General features: G+C 44.1%; 1 protein-coding gene across 2 annotated transcripts in view; it reads right to left on the bottom strand.

The window, feature by feature from the left end:
• Positions 1 to 6,853: 6,853 nt before the first annotated feature.
• The window catches only part of HIVEP3 (HIVEP zinc finger 3), a 233,510-nt gene continuing 215,237 nt past the window's right edge, over positions 6,854 to 25,126 (bottom strand). For both annotated transcript variants that reach the window (XM_075335951.1, XM_075335950.1), the window contains exon 8: positions 6,854 to 9,795. In XM_075335951.1, the coding sequence (XP_075192066.1) occupies positions 9,337 to 9,795 (459 nt within the window). In that variant the 3' untranslated portion in view covers positions 6,854 to 9,336. The remainder of the gene's footprint in view (positions 9,796 to 25,126) is intronic.

Raw genomic sequence — 25,126 nt, forward strand, 5'->3', positions numbered from 1 at the left:
ATTTGTAGATCCACTATGACTCGATGGGAAAATACAGCTTAATGATTGTGAAAAGGTAATATGTAAATAATAGAACAGATTCTAACCAATTCACATAAATTGTATCCACGAGTAAATGTGTCGAATGTCGTGAGATTTTTTCCAGATTTGAACAGCGCCTCACTGCTAATGTAGCATTTATAGATCTAGAGAAATTAAACTCCTCTGTGCTTTTGCTGCATAACCTTTCTCATCTCCAACTACCTCAAATTAATTGCCTATTTCATTCCCACCCTTATCCACTCAGGAGCTTGAAGTTGGCATAACATGATTTAATGGGTATTGTGTGAAATAATAGAAGCGAAGAGACAAAACACTTTTATTTGTACGTCACCCTAAATGACCCAGGCTGGTGGAAGGTGTCATTCAGCTGTTAATGTAGACAACTATTGTATCACTTTCGCTCTTTAATTTACTCCAGAACAGATAGTGCAGGATGTACCGGCTACAGCGCCTCTTCACACGCTTGAGATACACACCAGGGATAGGTGACCACAGGCTCCTACATCTCGGCGAAAAACTGTACATGACAATATCATTCAACAGCCTGGACCAAGATATTGTCCTGATGACCATTACAAGGCGTCACGATTGTGACCATCAGCTATAACATGACATTTTGTGGACAATGAGAATATTTTAGATATTGTGCATCTCATGTCCTGATATATCTCTAAAGTTATTAGTTGTCAGTGTATATTATTTTATTGGAACAGGAAATACTGTTTCCATGGTGATCTCATTAAATCGCACATGTAACCAGCCTTCTCCTTTCACGTGTCAACGGCATGACAACAGCTACCTCTCTGTTACTTCCTTCTATCACCATCTGTTATCTTTTCCTGTCTGCTAAATAAACTCTTTATAAAAAAATATGGTTTAACTTCAAGTACTGAAGAATGTCATAGTTCATTTAGAAATGATAGTAAATTCAACTTCCATCTGTGAATACAGTATAAACCACCAAGATAAAAAAGTTAGTGAACTTAAAGGGAACCTGCCATCAGGATTTTATACCTTTAATTGCATGTGTGTAATGGCCCTTTAAAGGGACGGTCAGCACAGAATGACTGGGCAAACCAAGTCCAGGCGCTCGGTGCATCATTGGGCTAATCATTTAAATACACTTTGTTTTCGCTTTATATCCACTCATCACTGGCACTAAGAAGCCAGAGCTGTCAATCAAAGAACAGGGAGGGTGGAGATTGAGGAAAAACAATCCGGTGGGAAGGTGTATATAAATGATTAGCTCCGCCATGATGCCCGAGCACCTGTACTTGGTGTGAACAGTCATCCTGTAACAACAGAGTCCCTTTATAGGGTAGAGTCACACAACCATTTTCTCCACATCCGAGAAAAACAGAGTATCAACAGTTCTTCTCAGATGTAGAGTGGAAAAAATAAAAAGTTTCATCAGTGTGGTCATGTTTTTTTTTTTTTTTACAGACCCATAGACTTGCATTCCAGATTTTGATCTGAAACTTGGAACAAAAAAATCAGACATGTCTCCAATTCTTTTCACAGACCACCTGGTCTAAAGAAAAATATAAATAAAATCGGACATGTGCACAACCCCATAGAATATGATAGATATTAGTACTATCCGTGAAAACCAGGGATAGCACTCAACCAAGATAATCAGTCACGTGCATGAGCCCTGACATTGATTACATCAATACCTTCTTTGTAGAATTTTGTTTTTAAGTTTTAATTAACTCCAGTTATATTGTTACGGTAAAAAGCTGCATGTGCTGAGGGGTGGGCATTGACCTTACAGCTCTCCGCAACTCTCTGACTTTCCCCACTCACCACCGGTCTCTGACAGACAGATCAATCTTATCTCAGTGACCTGCCTCTCCTGCCCAACATTCTGTACAGGTGCCGTCATTGCTTGGGGTTGTCCTCTCAGAGGAGGCGGCACATGCGCACATCAATAGTCCGGCTCTCAACATGGCCAGGAGCTTACTGCTCATGCACCGCCCCATCTGGGGAGACGACCCTGGGCAATGGTGCGCCTGCACAAAATCTTAACACAGAACAGGTAACAGAGAAAAGAGAGACCTGTCTTCTATAAAGCGAAGGGTGGCGGCAGGTGAGGAAAAGTGAGAGAGGGTAGGAGAGCTGTAAATGTATTGCACATGCAATCGATTTATAGGTTTACAATTTGAAAGCTGGATGTCACTAAATCGTCAAAACAATATTCTATAAAGAAGTAAGGAATTACTGAGCATTTAAGGGCCTTTACACTTATACCATTAGGGGTCTAAAATTCTAATGACAGTTTTTCTTCTAAGTAACGCTGCAGTGTGACATACGAGAGTATAAAGCTAGGGCATATTGGGTGAATTGGTGGGTTCCAATTGCTCCCACCATACTACTCCTAGGGATTCACACCTTCTGGATTGCTAAGGATTTTCTGTCTAGACTTTTTGATGAAAGATCTTCAGCATCGCACACTACCAGCAAAGTGGATGAGATTTGAGCAAACCACATGCAGCAGATATTTTCCATGACCTGTAATGCTTTTTTTTTTACATCCACAAAATATCAATATTCTTCTTTAAAGCACTGACATTTTCACAGTTTAGCACAACCAACTCCTTCATAGACCTTCATAGACCTCACCCTTCACTTTATTAAATGGGTACATTTCTATGCACAAATTGTCATTCAGAAGAACGCAAACTGTCCAGGATAGTGGATTCGTATTGTCACGTATATACACGTACACACGCAAATACACATACACATGTATTAAACACAGACAGACTGAATCTTTGGGAATGTAAAAATTTATTTCCACATGCTCAATTCTCTTTCTTAGTATTTTTTTCTTTTCTCTTTAATATTAAAAATGTTCCCATGCCTGTCTTCCCGGCAGGGTTAATATACGTATATATATAAAGAGGAATATTATACAGAGAAAAAGATCTTTACTCATGGAGCAGGTCATTTACAGAAATGGTGGTTTCCTTGCATTAAAATACTTCAACAAACAAGTATCTATTGTCATCTACATTTACAATTCGCAGACTTTCTGTGCTTCACATTTCTCTCACCATTTTATATCCTGCGAAAACACCTGATGCATTTTCCTACCCAACCACTTATCCCACCCACAACCCACTGCATGTATATACAACTATACAGCACCTTAGCTCGTGCACATAGGAATGTATTGCCATTTTACAATAGGAAATAGATAAAAATCCCCCTTACCCCATAAAGGAAGGGGGAGAAACTTGGCTTTTTTACCCTATGTATCACAGATGGGCAAGGTATTGCCAAGTAAGTGCAGAAATATTAATAGACGAGGATAAAAGAAAGGGCTGGTGGGAAGAGGTAAAAAGTGAACAAACGAATACAAACCTTTGTAATGGACATGAGTGTCTGAAATTAATGAATATTCCAAACAGCAAAAAAATACATATGAGCCAAAAAATATTGTGTGTGTTTTCCTATCCAAGTTGGTAACATAGTTCTAGATAAACCATTATAGGTTTGCTGGAGGTACCAGAATTAGGCAGGAACATTCATTAATACATGTTTCAAGCATGCATGCAAATAAAGGTAAAAGAAATGGTCGCTGAACTCTAAAATGTTTGTATTTTGTATTAAGACCATCATTTATAAAACATTTTGAACATATTTTAAGGAAGGGATCATTTTGAAGACTAAGGTGCAAATTATGACTTCCTCCTTCAGGAGTTGAATTAGCCTACTGGCATGTAACAGCTAGAGTGCAAAAATACACAAACGTGTGAGCTTCATCAGCCTCCGAAGCTCAGAATACCATGTGATACCTGGCATAAAAAAAAAATAATATATGTTATGAAAGAAATATTGCCAGTCCCTTGAGATTGAGGCTATTTCCGGGTATGGTAAAAACGCTAGTTATACTTTCACATTTTTTCTTACATACATGGAGTAATCATATTTATACCAATCATCTTATTCTGTATGCTACTAAACAAAATTATACATATACATTTCTTCTTATTCAAATTTTATGAAATTAGAAGATAACACTGTGCTTATACCTAAAGCAATCAATGCAAGTGATGGCTGTTCTCCATCTGAAGTGCCTCCGCCCACCCCCTTCCCATACTGACTGCAGTGGATCTCATCAAGTACCGCTTCTAAATGACCTTTTACTACTGTGCCAATGAACCATGCGTTTACCCAATGTCCAGTTCGTTCTATACACCAAACGGACATTCCTTATAGCACCTTATGCTGCAAGTTGGAGTTATATATACACACGTTATGGGAGAACATTTAAGTTCTCAATAGACATAGCTGCTATGGCTCCTGTCCACTTGTACTAGCTTCCACTATCTAATTTCATGTTTTATCAAGAAATGTACAGGACTTCAGACTGATAGATCATCATATTGCATTATCATGGCTCAACATGTAAAAGACTATTAAACCTAAAATACAAATTAGGTAAATGTAATACAGACGATGACATTCATATTCCTCTGAACACATAAGAAACAAGAGGTCAAGAGGGGGAATAAGAGGATACAAACCATACCGTAAGGCCTCATGCATATGGCATCATTCTTATAGAATCCAACTGGAATAAAACTTCATGGGTCTATGTCAGATATCATACAGAAAGCCCCATAGACTTTTATAGATGCTATATTATGTATATGTGAACTATAAACACTCAGGATATAATTCTTCGGACCATATGGTTTCTATCCCCATTATTTCTTTGACTTATTTGAAACTTTGGAATCAAGTTTGTCCTAAATTAGAACATATTAAATGTTTTTAGAAAAGTTGAATACAAAACCCAACTAATTCTATGTTGACAAAATAAACTACAAGTATCAAACCCATGTCCTAACATATCAAGGTTTAATTACATGTGAATAAGACTAGACAGTAATGGGAATGTTACATTCTCTAAAGCGTATTTTTACATCTAATACTACAGCGTATTTTTGCATCACTCTGCCTTGAACCACCTGGCAGTGCCAGGAGAAGAATCAAACTTTTCTTTCTCTTCCCAGTTTCACTAAATTCAATGAGCATCCTGTAAATGTGGACACCTTGTGCCAATAACATTTGCTTCGCAAGGCCATATTTTCGCAACTTCATGAATAAATGTTTCATCAACGAAACCTGCTAAAAAGTGGTTGGCAGCAAGTCTGTATGAAGAGAGCAAAACAAAACTGTAAGACAATGCTGTAAACCTAAATTGTGGATAATCTCTCCATTACCCAAGGGACCAAGTACTCAAACAAATCTTGTGTTCTAGAAAAAAGGTAGAAATATAGTTTGTATTCCACACACAACAAAAGTATCCATTCAAGGATTATGATTGTTTGCATATATTTTACCAGGATGTATTTTTTTTTGTATTGGATTCATTTGCATTTTAGGTTTAATAATCTACACAATATAGGATTGACTTAGCTGAACACAATGCATTGCTTTGCTACATTAAAAGGTGCATTAGTTCAGTTTGAAAATACAGTAAAACCCCTTTCCAGTAAATCCTATAACTGTAGGGTTTCTAAATTCTCGCTAGGTCAGAAGCAGTAGACATTCCATGTGTAAACTGAGGTGATATTTCTTAGCAATCCAATATGGATGTTAATTGCACATACCACGTTTCGGTCAATAGCTTTACCTTCTTCAGATGCACAGATTGCATTCGGGAAAGGTGCTGATGGAAAAGCGGCATGACCACAGAGGAAAGGCGCCTCACCACTGTGGCCATGCTGTCTTGCCATTAGCACCTTTATATCTCACACATTTCTCTTAGATACAATATCTGAAGAACATCTAAGTTATTGACCTAAATGTCTGAGGTACAATTAACATGCATATTGGAATGCTAATAAGTATCATCTCAAGATAAATCACAGAGTAGCTAGTTCTTCAGTACCCTACTAGTGCACCACCTAATTGGAGTGCCGTGATCAACATGCAACAATGCTATATTTTTGTTTGGCGCATAAGGGTTAAGTAACTTTTCAACAAAGACCAGTAAGTTATCTGTCAGACTGTATCCAGTTGGAAATCTCCACAGCGTTGATCTGTGCCAAACTTCTGTTTTGCTTTGGCAAACTATTTAGTGCCTATTCACATTTGCATTCTTCATTTCCATTGTTCTGCTTTTCAAAAGAGCAGAACCACAAAAATAAAGGCACTGCCGGTTCCATATCATGACGGACACCAATGGTGCCCAGCAAACACCAATGACTATAACGGGGTCCGTCAAGGTTTCACTGCACATAATTGTGCAGCATTCTGTGCTATTTTAGCCAATATTTTTGGTTGGATCTGCAAAAGATGCTCTGAACCTCCGAGATTTTAACAAAGACATAGAATCTACACAGGTGCATTTTAGGATTTATGACTAGATTCACAAACACTCTCAGTGGCCTCAATTTCTATAAGAATATTTTGCCTTTTAAAAAGCAGCTCTCTGCCATGATCACTGATATAAATACTACTTCCATTGAGGTAGCACACAGAAATAACCTGCATCTATTTTTCCATATTGTCCTATTAAATGGATCAGTGAGAATAATAAAAAATATTAAAGCGCCACTCCAGAGTTTTTATTTCATTGCTGGAGTGGTGCTTTAAATCAAAGTCCCCTACGCCCAGTCTTAGGGTAGGATTCCATTTGTGAGAGACTCGGGCGTATCTCGCATCGCATCACCTGGGACAGCTTGCCTCTTTCCCGACAGGAGTGTCTCCGCTGCATCTATTTCTATGCAGCTGACCCGCTCCTGTCGGGAAAGAGGCAGGCCATCCCGGGTGATGTGATGTGACATATGCTCGAGTCTCTCGCAGTGGAATCCTACCCTCATTCTCACTTTCCAGTGTCTTCATTTTTTCAGCATCACTCTGATCCCACATCTGACTGGCCAGAAGTAAGAAGTTAAGTCACAAGAGCTGAATTCCAGTCTATGAAAGCCAGAACAAGGCTCTCATAGAGTTACATTGAGTTGTGATCTCCAGCGCGGTACATGAAACACTGGTCACAAATTTGTGGAGCCCGAAGGAGTGGCGGTGATAATAGAAGAACACGGCGGCAGGTGAGCGACACAGGGGGCAGGGGACTTCAATTTAAATCAACACTTCAGCGGTGAAATAAAAAAATAAACACTGGTGTGGTTAAACAAATCTAAATGATGAGTGTTTGCATGTATGTCTGCGTACAATGCTTGTGTGTTTTATTACTATATATACACAAGTTACATACTATTTGCCTAAGGGCACCAAAACATTACATTTAGGTATATTTATAGGTAAATAAATATGGTAGCTACCATGTGTAAATAATCAAGAAAAGAAATACTGTAGAAATCCCCCAAAATCCTGATGTCCACGTAGTGCAAGCTCCTGTCAAACAGCAGTATGTGTAACTTATCGAAGCACCAGTTATACAAGCAGGCATGCAAGAAAAAGTCCTCTTGGCTCAGAGTTGTGGCAGTCATGTTTCAGTGCAAAGTGTCAGTTGTCAGGTCACCAAATATCTAACCACAGATGTGCATACTGAAAGTGACTGAATCAAGAAAGGTTTACTGTGTTTATTGTGAAGCTGGTTATGCGACACCAAATAATAGTAGGATCACCTCAAATGGTTATATATGCAGAGTCGGCTGATGCTGAGGACACTAGAAAATAAGGTACTCGATGGTTTCATTGATAAATAAAAGTGCTTAAATCGTCGCCCCCAAGATACATTTGTTTTTGGATTCTGCAATAGAGACAATAAATTTCTATTATAAGCATGGTTCAGCTGAAATGACTGACTAAAAAGTGTACCCTAGGCAATAAAAAAGTAACTACAAAAGTGCAAAAACAGGGGGTAAGGGTATTGGAATATTAATGAAAAAAAACCCAGAAATTTGGTGTAAATGAGAAAGAATGGCCAGGGAATTAGGAAAATCAATGGAAATAAGGTGCTAGGTGAAGACATTTTCCTTAAGTGCTTAATAATAGATTGCACTTAAACCTGAATGAGTGATTGGAGTTAACCCTATGATATAAGGAATATGAAAATGCACGGGCAATTCCCAAGCAGATGAGTGTAAGGATAAATTATCAAGAAATCAATATTATTATACAAGTTTTAAATAAAATACTACTACTCTTCTAACCGGCCTTCAAGGAGTACCATGTAAGCACCCTGGTGTAATGTATGCCACACCAAGGAAGAAACTCTTGTGCCAAACAATGGACACCGTACATGGTGACTCTGTGCAGTGCGCCACGTCCACTGACCATGCGCTCTCACATTCTGAACGGGTACTCCTCCATATAATACAGTGCAGTTACTGCAGCTCTCCGAGTGCTGTACCACTTTCATCACATTTAACAAGTGCTGGGTTTATTGACAACATAAAATAAAAATAAAGCTTTCTTTTTTTGTACCCAAACCCCTTAAAGCAAAAAAAAAAACAGAAAAAGACAATACAGTTCTAATTAAATAAAGATGTATAAATATCTCTGTACACCACTGTAGACACCTATCCCAATTCAATATATATAGATATATATTCAGATATATATGCTTAAAAAAACAACTTTCAGTGCATTTCCTTCCAACATCTCAGGATCACATTATGGGGGGAAGCACAGCGTAAAGAATTCATAGAAATCAGGCTTTCCCCAATAAAATATTAATAAGAGTAGGTGCACATTGGAAAAGATTCACATTTTCACAGCGTAGAAAGTTCCTTTTTTATATATTTTTTTCTTATCTTAAAGGAAAAGTGTGTATAAAAAGGCACAGATAAACTGCATATGGGACGTGAGATAGTGGGACAAAAAATGGAATGAAATGAAGTTGTTCCCTTTGGCCCAAAGTGGGAGGGAAAGGATGTGTATCGTTTGTGTGTGTGTGATTATACACATATATATATATATATATATATATATATATATATATATATATATATATATAAAATCATTCTATAATAGAGATGTGGATGCATTTGTCTTTCAGTACCACAGTAGAAAATAAAATTGTGTACGCTAAAAGGGTCAAACATACCCCTGGATGCTTAAATTCGTACATGTTCACTACTTTCCATTATTAAAAGGTTTCCTTCCACAACTCCACACAATTCTTACCCTGTACCCTTAAAGGATCCATAACAAGTCTTACAAAGCTGTATTTGCATTTTTTAACTCTTAGGACTGTTATCCTTCAAAGGATTCCTCTTACATCCTACAGTTAGCCTCATGCTGTAACCTACATATAGCTATCAGAGAGAAGGATCTGAGAATAAGGTCACCCCATTAGGTAGAGTCTATTCACCCTTCGCCTTCCACATGGTCTTCCTTTTGAGAACCAGTGACAGAGTGAGGTCTTCCAGGTGGTGGAGATGACGTGCTAGCAGTTTGGCAGTAAGTGCTTGGAGTTGGGGAGCTCTGTTGGGCTGTGCTGGGAGGTGACATTACCCTGTCTTCTTCTTCCTCTCTCCTGTTAGTCCTGAGTAGCTGCTCACTTCCTCCTTGGGGTGGCTCCTTATACGGACCTTCTACATGTAGTTCAGAAAGCATAGGTCCTACTAGGGAGTGTTGAGGGCTGGGTCGGGCCTGTACCATTTGGATGCCCCCAATAGGGATCATTGGGTAGGGAGTCCGTTGAAGATTCTGTGAGTGCAGAGGCAGATGGGTATACAAGTTTTCTCCACTCCTTGGCAATGTATGAAGCGTAAGAGGTGAGTAAAAGGTTCTTGGTAGAGCAGGGTAAACAGATGGTCCTGGTTTCTGCAAAAGAATATCATTGTGTGTTAAACCATGTTCAGTTTATTCATAGTGCTATCTAGACAAGGATAGTCAACACTTAATATTGAATTCATGGTTAATATAAAAATACATAAAATTCAAATACTCTGACACCTATTATATTTAGAAATAATTAAAAATACACAAAACATAATCAATACAGCAAGGTAGTTCAGAAAAGAGGAGGGATGGGTGACAATACAGAGAAAGTAGTCCTACAGCAGATACAAGCCTAATTAGTAGTCAAGTTATTGTGAGTAATAGAGTATTAGCCTAGCTTTCCAATCTAAACATGTCTGAAGTTGGTTCCAATGGTTACGACATTGTTATTTCCATTCTACCACTGTACACATGCACATCTGCTCTCTCTCCTGGTCCTTCTGACAGTAGGGCCTGGTGGGTTGTGTGTTTATGTGAAGATATGCTGGCAGCAACATACTAATAGTCCTGCACCTCTTATGCTTTCCACGAACTGGAAACTGGAAGTTCCCTTTTGTCATGGGTGATACACTGTGGCATGTGCCACTATAGTGTGGAATAGTAATGCTATTTTTAGCTGTTTAAGACACACTTCTCGTCTTTTCATTTGATATGTGTACATATTTAAAAGCACTTTCCGTTTCCATACACACTCCCCCTGACGAAACAGGGTAAAACGTTGTTTTCAGAACATATTGTAAAACATAAAGACAAAGCACAAAGTAATATTTTTGAAAGTGCAAAAAAGACAGATGTACCTGAATGATACTCAAGGTTAAACTGCCTTCCAACAAAAATGGCCAGGTGAAGGCTTACTGCATGGGCTGTCATTGGTCATAGCATGGGCTGTCATTTGGTCATAGCACAGCTTTATTTTCACACATGTGCTATCTGTTACTTTTTCAGACAGATCTTAAATTTTGTCCGCAAAGAAAAACAAAACAGAGACATGTCCTACTTTGATGAGTGTGGCTGCCGCCCCACCACCGTGCGGAGCTGCCGCCCCACCACCGTGCGGAGCTGCCGCCCCACCACCGTGCGGAGCTGCCGCCCCACCACCGTGCGGAGCTGCCGCCCCACCACCGTGCGGAGCTGCCGCCCCACCACCGTGCGGAGCTGCCGCCCCACCTACACCCCACCTACTGTCTCCTCCCCAAAATCCTTTAGGATGTAAGCCCGCAAGGGCAGGGCCCTCTTCCCCCTGTGCTAGTCTGTCTATTGTAACGTGTACATGTATTCTGTATGTAACCCCCTCATGTACAGCACCATGGAATCAATGGTGCTCTATAAATAAACAATAATAATAATAATAATGAGTGTTCTGGATCAAACTCGCCAATGTAAGTTAGTGACCCCATGAAGAAATCAAGAATGTCATCTATGTGTTGTCCGTATTTTACAGTTTATTGGGTAAGAGAAGCTAAGAATATTATTTTTTCCAAGAAAACCAGATGAAAGAAGGACTGTAAAAATTGAAACACGGACTAAACATGGGTTCAACGTACTGGAGAAAAAAACCACAAAGAAGCCAATTCATTAAATCTGGCGTAGCGCATGCTATTATTAATGAAGGGCTTGCTGGAGTAAAACGTGTCAAGTTCATTAAGGGGCACAGGCCACCTAATGAATTCAGTGCATTTTTGAGTGATGTGCACCTCACAAGAAATGCTACTCTAGTCGGGGACAAAATAAGAATGGGTGCATGGACTAGGGTAGCATTTCTGGCCTACAAAAAGGCGGCCTTCTTAATGAATGGCGCTAACCATGCCCCACCTCAGCTCTGCCCACTTCACCGCTATAAACTGGCATGGAAGCTTTGATAATTTCTGACTGTTTTCCTCAGAAAAGAACTGATGTATGATACTGGCTTATACTGAGGATTACAGAAAGGTCTAGAATGGTCACTTTTCAGTTTCTATTATTAATTTAAATCATTAGTTCTATACTTTTTAAAGTATACAACATTTAAGAAATTTAACACCCACATCGGCGTCCCCGCACTGGCCCACTCCCTCCATCCAGTAGGGATGCCACTGCACTCACCCTCCCAGCCACGCAGTGGTGGCATCTCACTGTTCTTAAAAGGGCAGTGTGTACTAACCAGGAAATGCTTCTCAGCTTATGGCTGAGAGGCACTAGGTACTTAAGGCATGCTCCCCCTATGGGAGATGCCTAAGCAACGTGGTCTTAAGCCTGCTTTACACGCTGCAATATATCTTACAATGTGTCGGCGGGGTCACGTCGTAAGTGACGCACATCCGGAATTGTAAGTTACATTGCAGTGTGTGACAGGTACGTGCGATTGCGATTGAACGTTAAAACATTCATTGCATACACATCGTACCTGTCTCTAGAATTGCACGTCAGATTATTCATCGTCCCCGGGGTAGCACACATTGCAGTGTGTGACACCCCGAGAACAATGAACAGATCTTACCAGCGTCCTGTGGCTCCCGGCCCACAATGCGGAAGGAAGGAGGCGGGAGGGATGTTTACGTCCTGCTCAGCTCCGCCCCTCCGCTTCTATTGGCCGGCTGCCGCGTGACGTCGATGTGACGCCGAACGTCCCTCCCACTCCAGGAAGTGGACGTTCGCCGCCCACATCGAGGTCGTATGGATGGGTAAGTACATGTGACGGGGGGGTTACTCGTATGTGCAGCACGTTCAACAAATTGAATGTGCCACACATACGATGGGGATGTTGCAAATCGCATACGAAATCGTATGCGAAATTGCAACGTGTAAAGCAGGCTTTACTGCTAGAGACATGCTTGCTACTTGTTGGGGCCTGATTCCTTTACCCTACGTCCGTTACCTGTGCGGCTAACCCGAACCTGTGTTCTAGTATTTTTTGTCCCTGCAGTACCTGCCTAACCTGCTAATGCCTGCTGTACCTGTCTGAATCAGATGTCCAGTTTGTTCCAGTTGTCCTGGCTGTACCGGAGTCCGTTCCTGCATCCTCGACCCCTGAGGTCAGCTGCTACAGTGTCGAGATAACCTTTTGCGTGGCACCTGGCGGCTACCTTCCAGCAAAAGCCTAACCTAACCATCACATCAGACCAGTAAAAACAAGTTAGTCGCTTAGTTACACCCCTCCAGGGTGAGCCAGTGCTGTGGCACAGTGGCTCCACACTCACTAGCGTAACAATTTGCTCAGGCCATGGACCCAGCTGGCTCAAGTACCACTCAGCTCGGAGGTCTGCAACAAGTTCTGATCCGTCTATGGAAAGAACAAGATTAAATCCTGACCTACTTGCTGTCAGTGGACACCCATCTCCACACTTTGATACCAATGGCTCCACCTGATCCTGTCCCGGTTGTAGTGTCTAGTTCATCAATTAATTCAGCTCCTGGTTCCGGTCCACGATTGTGTGCTCTTTCGTTGTTTGATGGTGACCCCAAGCAATGCAGAGTATTCCTAAATCAGTGCACGCTCACCAGTTCCCTTTGAACTGGGCCAAAGTGGCCTTTTTTGATGTTTCATCTGACTGCTGAGGCCCTTGCCTGGATCAATCCACTATGGGAGAGAAGAGATCCTTTTGTCTCGAACTTTCCTGGAGGTATTCTGCAAGGTATTCAATGAGCCAAGTCATATCACTTCAGCATCATCTTTCTTCTCAGACTGTGCCAGGGAAGTCTCATTATAGGCCAGTATACCATCCATTTCCACACCCTGTCCTCTGAACTCTGCTGGATTAATGAGACACTGGTAGCTGCATTCTGGGAGGGTCTGTCCGAGAAAATCAAGGACGAACTTTAGGTGGGAATGCTGAACTCTGAGATGATCGAATTCTATGAGCTGCCAGTACTCTAACATCCACTGCTACTGGGCCTGCTGTGGCTTCAAATTCATGAGTCTGTCTTGGACATGAGATCAGATGAAGTGCTCACATGGGTTCAGTCCGGTCACGAGAAATGTCTCGTTCCTGTCCGTACTGCCTGACTACCAGCGACTCCATCAAATCTTCTAGGTCTGCCACTTGCCTACTGGTCCTTTGTGAACGTCCTAGACAAGAGGATAGCAGAGATGTTACCACCACATACGCAGTATGATTGTTCTATTGAACTACTTGTGGGTTCCTCACCTCCTCGTGGTCGAATCTATCCTATTTCTCAGGCCTGCAACACACATCCGTCAAACACGTGCGAGTTTGGTCCGTTCCCATATATACCGGAGACATGGACAAACGTGCACCAATGTTATTTAATGTTTGAGGACACATGTGCGTTTTTCATTAAGGTCCGTGTGTCCGTGTGCGTGCTACTTTTGTGTCTCCGTTTTGCAAAGAAGCATGTCCGTTTTCATCACGGAACACGAACACACGGGCCCAATGAAAGTCAATGGGTGTGTGCGCACGCCTAAGTGACACGGACGCATCTCTGTATGCTCCGTGTACGTTTTGTGCTTTTTTCATGTGATGTCGGTCTTTTTTCTTTTTCTGTTTCGTTCTCTCCCTCAGTCCGTTGGTCGGTCTCTCTATATGTCTGTCGGTCGGTCTCTCTGTCTTATCTGTCTCTCTCGCTGTCTGTCGGTCAGTTCCCCCCCTCTTTCATACTTACCGTTCCCCGATCTCCGGCGCGGCGCTGCACTGCTGTTATAAAAGCTCCGGCGGCTTTTACTATTTTGAAAAAGCCAGCCGCTCATTAATCAATCTCGTATTCCCTGCTTTCCCCGCCCACCGGCAAATATGATTGGTTGCAGTGAGACACGCCTACACGCTGAGTGACAGCTGTCTAACTGCAACCAATCACAGCCACCGGTGTGGCAGAGAAATAAATAAATAAATAATTTAAAAAAACGGCGTGCGGTCCCCCCAATTTTAATACCAGCCAGATAAAGCCATGCGGCTGCAGGCTGGTATTCTCAGGATGAGGAGCCCCACGTTCTAGGGAGCCCCCCAGCCTAACAATATTAGCCAGCAGCTGCCCAGAATTGCCACATACATTAGATGCGACAGTTCTGGGACTGTACCTGGCTCTTCCCGATTTGCCCTGGTGCGTTGGCAATCGGGGTAATAAGGAGTTAATGGCAGCCCATAGCTGCCACTAAATCCTAGATTAATCATGTCAGGCGTCTCCTCGAGATACCTTCCATGAGTAATCTGTAAGTTACAGGAAATAAATACACACACACATCTGAAAAATCCTTTATTTGCAATAAAAACCACTAACAAATACCCTCGTTCACCACTTTATTCAGCCCGAAAAAGCCCTCCATATCCGGCGTAATCCACGGAGTTCCAGCGTCGCTTCCAGCTCTGCTACATGGAGGTGACAGGAGCTGCAGAAGACACCGTCGCTTCTGACAGCTCCATGCAGCAACTGAAGACAGCCGCGCGATAATTAAAACAAATGGCGTGCGGTCCCCCCCAATTTTAAAACCAGCCAGATAAAGCCATACGGCTGAAGGCTGGTATTCTCAGGATGGGGAGCTCCACGTTATGGGGAGCCCCCCAGCCTAACAATATCAGTCAGCAGCCGCCCAGAATTGCCGCATACATTAGATGCGACAGTTCTGGGACTGTACCCGGCTCTTCCCGATTTGCCCTGGTGCGTTGGCAAATCGGGGTAATAAGGAGTTATTGGCAGCCCATAGCTGCCAATAAGTCCTAGATTAATCATGTCATGTCATGGTGAGCCCTTCACTGGTGACCGCTAATCGGGACGCGACACAGACAGAGCCGCAGCATGACCATGAAGTCGGGTGAGGTTCACCCGAGTTCATTCTGATCGTGCGGCTCTTTCTGTGTCTGCTGTCATCTGCCTTTCACCGCTGCTACATGGCTGTCTGTGGCTGCTGTCAGCGGCCATGTAGCAGAGCTGAATGGCAGATGACATAGTAAAAACGCATCTCTACACATTACACACGCTTGGCAAGTCAGTAAATAAAAAAAAAAAAAAAAGGTGCCCAATGCATACGTCACAGAACACATGATCTAAAGGATCGCACACAAAATTGATCAATTTAACATAGACTACTAACGCACGTGTGACAGCAAATGAACGACCTACGTGCAATCTCATTCAATCGCATATGCGACCTGGGCGTGTCACATCGCATACGAGATCGCACACCTAATTGTAAGGTGTAAAGCCCAATATTCCATTTCCTGTGGCCATCAACTCCACAAACCTAAGGACGATGTTCTCATCAAGAGTTTCTCCAAAATCTGGGCGGAGACCAAAGTCTCTGGAGCAGTCCTGAGTACGGATAAAAAAGCATGAGAATAAGCGATACCTGGATCCTCCCTTGTTCTGGTCTAGAAACAAAAGTATGGCTCTCTTCCAGATATGTCCATCTCAGGATGCCTTCCTACAAGTTGGGTCCCCGCTTTATTGGTCCCTTTGAGGTTCTCCAGCAGAACAATTCCATATCCTACAAGCTGAAGCTTCTGGCCTCCATACGTATCCCCAATTCCTTCCACATCTCTCCTCAAGTTTGTCGTCTTGAGCCGCTACATCAAGAATCCTAGTACACTGTCTTCACCAGTCAGCTAGGAGGACGTCTCTAAGGTAAACAAAACATCCAGGCCATGAAACTGGTGAATGGTAAAATCCTTTTCCTAGTGAATTGGAGGGGTTTGGGCTTTGAGCCTAATAAGGCTATGTTCACACACTGCGTTTTTACCTGCGTTTTTTTTTGCGTTTTTGCTGCAGAACTTTCTTGAGAAAATGGTTGTAACCTTTCTGCAGACATTCCCCAGCATAACCTATGGCAAAAAAAAAATAGCTGTGTGCACACTGCGTTTTTTTCTTAAGAAAATTCTTTCGGTAGATTTTCTTAAGAAAAAGAATGAGCATGTCACTTCTTTTCTGCCGCTAACTACGTTATTCACTCCATTGACTGTAATGTAATCATCAGGACTATTTTTTCAATGTCTTTTGTGTAGGATCTGATAGCACATAGAAGCACTTCCGTGTGCATCCGATCCTACAAAAAACACATCGGATGCCGTATGTCCGCTCCATTATTATGGAACATGTCCTATTCTGTTCCGTGATAACGGACCGTGACTCATTACAAGTCAATGGGCCTGCAAAATCCTCGGAAGCCGCATGGAAGCACTTCCGTGTGACCTCCGTCAGGTGCCTGTGCAGTCTGTGTCCCGCTCCCGCCCCGCGGCTGCCCGCACTGCAGTGTGCCAGTGTCTGCCCGCACTGCAGTATCAGCAGCTTCTCACACTGCAGTGCGGGCAGCCGCAGGGATGATGAGCGCTGCTGCCAGGAGGTTAGATGAGATCATTACCTGCTGTGACGATCTCCTGCACTCCTGACGTCAGTGCTGTCACTGCCTTCTATGCCCGCCGCGGTTTCACATCACGTCTCGCGGGCGGCCCGAGACTGTCATTAGCGGTGACATCACGGGCTCCCGCGATACAGCTGAGAACGCGGCGGGCATAGAAGTCAGTGACAGCGCTGACGTCAGGAGAGCAGGAGATCGTCACAGCAGGTAATGATCTCATCCCTTGCAGTGACCTGGGCTGACCTCATGATGTTAGCTCAGGTCACTGCACTACTTTCCCAGCCAATGGGGAACATTCTGTTCTTCATTGACTGGAACAGTGACTATGGTATGGATCGTCGTGGGACCCCCTTATTGGATTACGCCGGACCCGGATTTGATTGTTCTTTTAAATGAATTGGTGAAAGAGGGAATGTTTTGGGCAGTGTTTTTTCAAATAAAACTTTTTTTGTTGTCTATTTTTTTTTTATTACGGACTGGGTTCATGATGCGTGACATCACTAACCCCACTAACCCCAGGGCTTGATGCCAGGTGACATTACACATCTGGCATCAACCCCATATATTATCCTGTTTGCCACCGCACCAGTGCAATGGGATGAGTTGGGGTAAAGCGCCAGGATTGGCACATCCAATACAGGCGCCACTTCTGGGGCGGCTGTGGCCTGCTATTTTTAGGCTGGGGAGTGTCAAATAACGGTGGACCTCCCTAGTCTGAGAATACCAGACCACAGCTGTCCGCTTTACCTTGGCTGGTGATCCAATTTGAGGGGGACCCCACGTTTTTTGTTTTAAATTATTTATTTAATTTAAAATAACAGCGTGGGGTGCCCTCTGTTTTGGATTACCAGCCAAGGTGAAGCTGCCAGCTGTGATCTGCAGGCTGCAGCCATCTGCTGTACCCTAGCTGGCTACAAAAGATAGGGGGGACCCCATGTCGGGTTTTTTTTTTGGCTAACTACAAGGCTAAGCACCCTTTAGTGCTACATGAAAGTCACTAAAGGGTGCCAGCTTAGAATATGCACGGGGGGTAGGACATTATATAGGTTTTTCTCATCTCTATCTATCTATCTATTCATCTATCTATCCATCTTTCTATCTATCTATCCATCTATCCATCCATCCATATATCCATCTATCCATCTATCTATCTGTCTATCCATTATCTATCTATTTATCTATCTATTATCTATCTATTCATCTTTCTATCTATCCATTATCTATCTATTTATCGATTATCTATCTATTATCTATCTTATTTATTGCTGTTAAAGCATTAAAAAACGCAGAGACCAACCTGCAAAAAAACGCACCAAAACGCGGTAAAAACACATGCGTTTTTTGGTGCGTTATTGGTGCGTTATTTGTAACGCAGGTGCGCTAATCCTTCACTCTCAAGAAATTTCTTAAGAAATTTCTTGAGAAAAATCCTTTTTCTAGTGCGCTCATAGCCTAAGGAGAATATGATGCCCTTCATGCTGTACCTCTGCCTGAATCAGCCTTCCTGCCTGCATGTGAGTACATTTCTGCATCTTCAACCCCTAGAGTCAGCTGCTACAGTGCAAAGATATCCTCTGGACTGGTACCTGGTGGTTATCTTCCAGCACAAGCATGACCTCACCATCAGAGGCTGTGGTGAAGATGAGGTAGTAACTTAGTTGTGCCTCTCCAGGGTGTGCTGTGGCACAGTGATCCTCACCCACAAGAGTAACAATAAAGGACCGGAATCATATTGTAACTTTAGATGCATAATCCAGGCTGCAGATCTTCAACTGACTTTGCAGTACAGTGTATAGTGCTGAAATATGTAATATCGGTGGCTAATAGAGGGTGTTGTCAGTCTAAATACTTGCTTATTAAAAAAGGGCCACTGAGTTTATATGCTGTAAACTATTACCCACCAAGTGCAGACACTATAATTCTTTAAACCATAGACTCTTCGTGTCTACTGAATTCCAATATAATATATTATTATGTGTTATGTAAAGCGATTGTGGGCAAATGTGTATATGACTCCAGACTTTAAGATTTTTCAGCGGGCACTGTTCGAAACCAGATCCAGTATCCTAACTACATGGACCTACAGTATATCATAAAGATGAATACACCCTTCACATTTTTGTAAATATTTTATTATATCTTATCAGGGGACAACAGTGGTCAGTGTGCTCGCTAAAAATATTTGGTGTGCTCGCTAAAAAAAGGTGACAAACAGCTATTAATGTCTAAGCCGCTGGCAACATAAGTGAGCACGCTCCTAAGTGAAAATAGCCAAATTGTGCCCAAAGTGTGAATATTATGTGTGGTCTCCATTATTTATAAGCACTGCCTTAACTCTATTGGGCTTGGAGTTCACTAGCGCTTCACTGAATCCTCTTCCACTACTCCATGACATCACAGAGCTGGTGGATGTTAGAGACCTTGCTCCTCCACTTCATTTGAGGATGTCCTACAGATGCTCAATAGCAGGGGTGGGCAATTAATTTTCCCATGCGGCCGCATGAGAAATTGGGATGGTTTTAGAGGGCCGGACTAATATAATTAACTCAGTTTTACCAAATACTGTATACAGTATATATACTATCCCTTCATAAACAAACAGTAATTTACGGGCTGTGTGACCCCTCGTGGCCCTGCATGCACACACGCAGACATGTCAATTTTTTTTCTCCAGCAGCACGGGTGTCACACGGATCGCACACTGATGTGATCTGTGTGACATCAGTGTGACAAATTCCAGAGAAAACACGGGTTTTTTTAATAAAAAGATGTTCTATATTTACCTCTCTCCAGCGATGCTGTCTCTGGCTCTGCTGTCTCTGGCTCTGCTGCCTCCCACTCCTTATCGTCGGTAATTATACTCATTGAATATTCACTGCAGTGAGCACCTGGAAGCAGGGACAGCGCTGGGGACCGCATCGCTTGGTGAGTATACAGGTGTGTGTGTGTGTGTGTGTGTGTGTGTTGAGAACCTGGAAGCCGGAGCATCTCGGGGACTCGTCACAGTTCCCAATGAACTCTGATGAACCCGTGAAGCTGTAGCGTGGGTGTCGCAGGGGGTCATCAGAGTTCATTGGAAACTCCGATGACCTCCTGGAGGTCACTGTGCTTGCAGAATACTCACCTGTCCCTGCGGTGATGTCCTCAGTGGTGCTGTGCCCAGCGCTGTCACCGTGATGCTCCGGTTTCCAGGTCCTGAGTGCGGTGAATAATCGATGAATGTTCAGGAGCGGGAGGCACTCCTATATACTGCACCTGTAATATACATCACTACATTCTTATATACTGCACCTGTAATATACATCACTACATTCCTATATACTGCACCTGTAATATACATCACTATACTCCTATATACTGCACCTGTAATATACATCACTACACTCCTACACTCCTATATATTGCACCTGTAATATACATCACTACACTCCTATATATTGCACCTGTAATATACATCACTACACTCCTACACTCCTATATATTGCACCTGTAATATATATCACTACACTCCTATATATTGCACCTGTAGTATACATCACTACACTCCTATATATTGCAACTGTAATATACATCACTACACTCCTATATACTGCAACTGTAATATACATCACTACACTCCTACACTCCTATATATTGCACCTGTAGTATACATCACTACACTCCTATATATTGCAACTGTAATATACATCACTACACTCCTATATACTGCACCTGTAATATACATCACTACACTCCTATATACTGCACCTGTAATATACATCACAACACTCCTATATACTGCACCTGTAATATACATCACTACACTCCTATATACTGCACCTGTAATATACATCACTACACTCCTATATACTGCTCCTGTAATATACATCTCTACACTCCTATATACTGCACCTGTAATATACATCACTACACTCCTATATACTGCACCTGTAATATACATCACTAGACCCCTATATACTACACCTGTAAAACTACATTCCCATATACTACATCACTACACCCAAATATTACTCACCAGTTACCCCCTCCCCTCATTGTCCCCTCAGGTTATTACTCACCTCTCCCTCCTCAGGTACCTCCGTACGGGCCCCCGCCGAGATGCTTCTTCCCTTGTATAGGCCCCCGCCGCTGCTGTTCTTGTAGGGGCACCGCCGCTGCTGTTCTTGTAGGGGCCCCGCCGCTGCTGTTCTTGTAGGGGCCCCGCCGCTGCTGTTCTTGTAGGGGCCCCGCCGCTGCTTCTTTCCGTACCGGCCCCGGCTTCTGCAGCTTCTTCTTCTGCCGGAAGGGAACTTTTCAAATGACACACACGCGCGCCGTACTGACGACATCAGGGCGCGCGCGTGTGTCACAGAGAAAGTTGCCGGGCAGGGAACAGAGGACAGATTCCTGCGTTACTCTGCCTACACTGTGCGGCGCTGCAGGATCTGTCCTCTGTTCCCTGCCCGGCACGCAGCGTGTGATGAGGGCAATCTGACCACGGGCCTCCCAGAGCCTGGAGCTCCGGACAACAGGTCAGATTGCCCTCATCACTGATCGGCCAGCCAGGACGCCCTGAGCCAGGCAGGCCGGTCACAGAGAGTAGGTGGGCCGGATGTGGCCCACGGGCCGCCCCTTGCCCAGGTCTGCTCAATAGGATTTAAGTCTGAAGACATACTTGGCCAGTCCAGCACCTTGACTCCGGAAAGTCTGACTATAGGCCCTCCCATCGAACAACCAACCATCCCACACACACCAGGGTTCTTACCTCAACAAATACACAGACTGCGTGACGTTGGACATATAAGGCCACAACAGCCCCGTTTATTAATACCAAAGCATAAACAATATACAAACATTTCAAAATATCCCTTGAAGAACATCCGAAAGGAGGGGGTATATGAAGGCTGACGAAACTGTAGGATGCAACACCGGCTCCACCACTTGCCCTCAGCCGCCCCACACCGGCTCGAGGACAACTAGCCAAATGTTGCCCACACCATGTCCCGCTGAGACTCAACCCAGCAAGGACCCGAATCCCCAATTAATTGCACCACTAGGGTAACCCGCTCCTGCACTGGGTTCACCCCCTTGTCTTCCGTGTAAACCCCCACCTTCAGATACCCCCCTACTTTCTGCCACTGCGAGCACGCATGACCCCTTGTGCGTGCAAGTGCTCCCACAACAGCAACGCTTTTTCGACCCCATCAATGAGCCTCAGAGCCCAGATATCACCACCCACAGAATTCAAATGAATGCCATCCTGACGCAAAAATTCAGAAGATGGAGACTCTAAATCTCTATGTCGTACCACGACACCACCCATGTGTGAGACAAATCGCGTGACCTCCTGATTAACTTTCACCCGCGTCTTATTTACATCTTCAATCGATATAGCCCCCCTCCACAATTGACGCGCAACAATGTCCGACCACATGAGTACTAGACCGGTTGGGACAACAGGAGCCTTAGGCAGTCGCACTTGATATCACGGATCAAGTTCCTGGACGCCCGGACACCCAAGTCGTTGCCCCCTACGTGTAGCACCAGAACATCCGGTGGTCTGTCAAGCTCAGAGTGCTGTCGCCAAGTAGGCAGTACCTCACTCCACAGCATGCCTCTCACCCCGATCCAGCGCACCGTCGCCTTGTCTCTGGGGACCCCCAATTGACGCCCATTGGGTCTTACGTCCGCCCACAGGGCACCCCAATAGACGTACGAGTGGCCTAGTATCCACACCAGCAAAGGAGAACCTACGAGACAAAAGGTGACACGATAGCAAGGGGAGGGGAGGGATGGGGTGGGGGAGGAGTAGGGAAGAGGAAAAAGGGGGGGCAATCAAGATACATTATAAACATAAGAGCCCTTAACCAACTATCATCATGAGCATTTTACAACAGGGTGGGCCGCACAAAAGATCTGTACCTAGAGGACTCCCAGCGTCCGATCTTCTGGACGGCCTGAGTCCCCAATAAACAGCCTGAGTCGCTGCTCCAATCCTGAAGGAATGGGACGCGAACTCTGCCTCGTTGAGGCTGTATTGCTGCAGGCACCTCCGAAGGATGCACACAAACTGGTAGCTAGACAAGGCAGACCCGTCTTCGTGCAACAACAAGGACCCTGCGCGGGTTCCTCTCATCTTCAAGAATGACGAGACCTGTTTGACCGGGCACTCTCCTAGGCCCGGTACCCCCCCAGAGTTCTACCACACGACCTCTACCCAGCTGATCCGTCTTGGACCGATTTAAGCGGCATCGCACTGCATCCACATTCAACCTCATCCAACCATAAACCTCCGTGACATTTTGTGTTCTTGCTAACTAGCTCTCTAATCCTAAAGGCACCGAAAAAGGCCAGGACAAAAGCGGTCCCAAACAATCGATACTCATATTCCGATAAACACACCTGAGGCAAGACCTCAAGCAGTCTACGTAGCAGTTTGAAAGACACTGGTCGCTTCCAATCTTGCCGCGTCCCCTTTTTGCGATAGCCCTTTAACGCCTGGCGTACCATAAAATCTTTAGTAACGTCCCTCCAGCCGAGCAATTTGAAAAACAAGGCCATACCGGCCAGCCTGCTAGCAACCGCCGACCACGACCGACCATCTTCCCTCGCTCGGCCCAACATGAAAAGTAGAAGATACACCCTTTCTTCCTCGGGTACATTACCACCGACATTGTCCACGAGCTTGAGCCACTCTTCCCATGCCGCTGTGTAGCGTCGCCAAGTACTAAGCGCCACCGAGTCTCGAATAAGTTAACAGGCTGGACGGAAACTAGAACCCACAACCAGGCGGGCCAAGCGGTCTCCTGCTGCTCCGCGTCCGGTGCCAGCATTCGAAAACGATCCCACTGGAAGCGAGATAATGTGTCAGCCACGGAATTCAACACGCCTGGGACATGCGCTGCACAGATCCACAGATTAAATTTCAGGCACTGCAACACCATATGCCGTAAGAGGTCCACCACCGGGGGGGAATTCGCCGTCAAATTATTGACACATTGAATTACCCCCAAGTTGTCGCACATAAACCGCACTTTCCTATCTCTCAGGTCCTGTCCCCAAACTTCAATAGCCACGATGATAGGGAAAAGCTCCAACAAGCCCAAATTTTTGGTCAAGCCTAAAGACTGCCACGCTTCAGGCCACTTGCCAAAACACCATCTACCTCCGAAGTATGCACCGAAGCCACTGGACCCTGCTGCATCCATGTACAGGACCAAGTCATTGTTGGACACCGCCTGCTTCATCCACAACGACCGACCGTTATACAGCTGCAAAAACCGAGACCACACTGAGGTCTGCCTTGTGTTCGACCTTCAAACGCACAAAATACGAAGGGTGTGACACCCCCGCCGTGGCTTGTGCCAGGCGACGGGAAAAAACTCTTCCCATGAGTAGAATCTTGCAAGCGAAATTAAGCTTCCCCAGTAGTGATTGTAAATCCCGCAAGCGAATCTTTTTTGCCGACAAAGCTCTCTGAACGCAATCTCTCAAATATAACAACTCATCCTCTGGCAAGCAGCATTCCATAGCAACGGTATCCAATTCTATTCCCAAAAACTTCAAGACTGTCACCGGCCCATCAGTCTTTTCTGGTGCCAAAGGGATGCCAAAGCGGCGGGCCACCTGCTCCACTGTCCGCAGCAAGAGTGAACATTGTGTGGATCCTGCAGGTCTCATACACAGAAAATCGTCAAGGTAATGCAGTATTGAATCCAATCCCGCCTTGTTTTTTATCACCCACTCCAAAAAACAGCTGAACTTTTCAAAGTAATAGCAAGAAATTGAGCAGCCCATAGGCAAACAAAGATAAAACTTGTTCTCCCACCAACACCCCAAGAGGTAAAAACTATCTGGATGTACTGGTAAAAGGCGGAAAGCGGCCTCAATGTCTGTTTTTGCCAAAAGGGAACCCTGGGCCAGCTTCCTCAGCCATTCCACTGCCCTGTCAAAACGGACATAAGATACTGATATGACCTCGGGGTGAATTCCGTCATTGACCGATTTTCCAACCGGGTAGGACAGATGGTGGATGAGCCTGAACTTATTAGCTTCCTTATTGGGGAGCAGCCCCAACGGGGAAACTATTAAGTCGGGCAGCGGAGGGTCAAC

This window comes from Anomaloglossus baeobatrachus, chromosome 2, assembly GCF_048569485.1.
Source record: "Anomaloglossus baeobatrachus isolate aAnoBae1 chromosome 2, aAnoBae1.hap1, whole genome shotgun sequence".
Lineage (NCBI taxonomy): Eukaryota > Metazoa > Chordata > Amphibia > Anura > Aromobatidae > Anomaloglossus > Anomaloglossus baeobatrachus.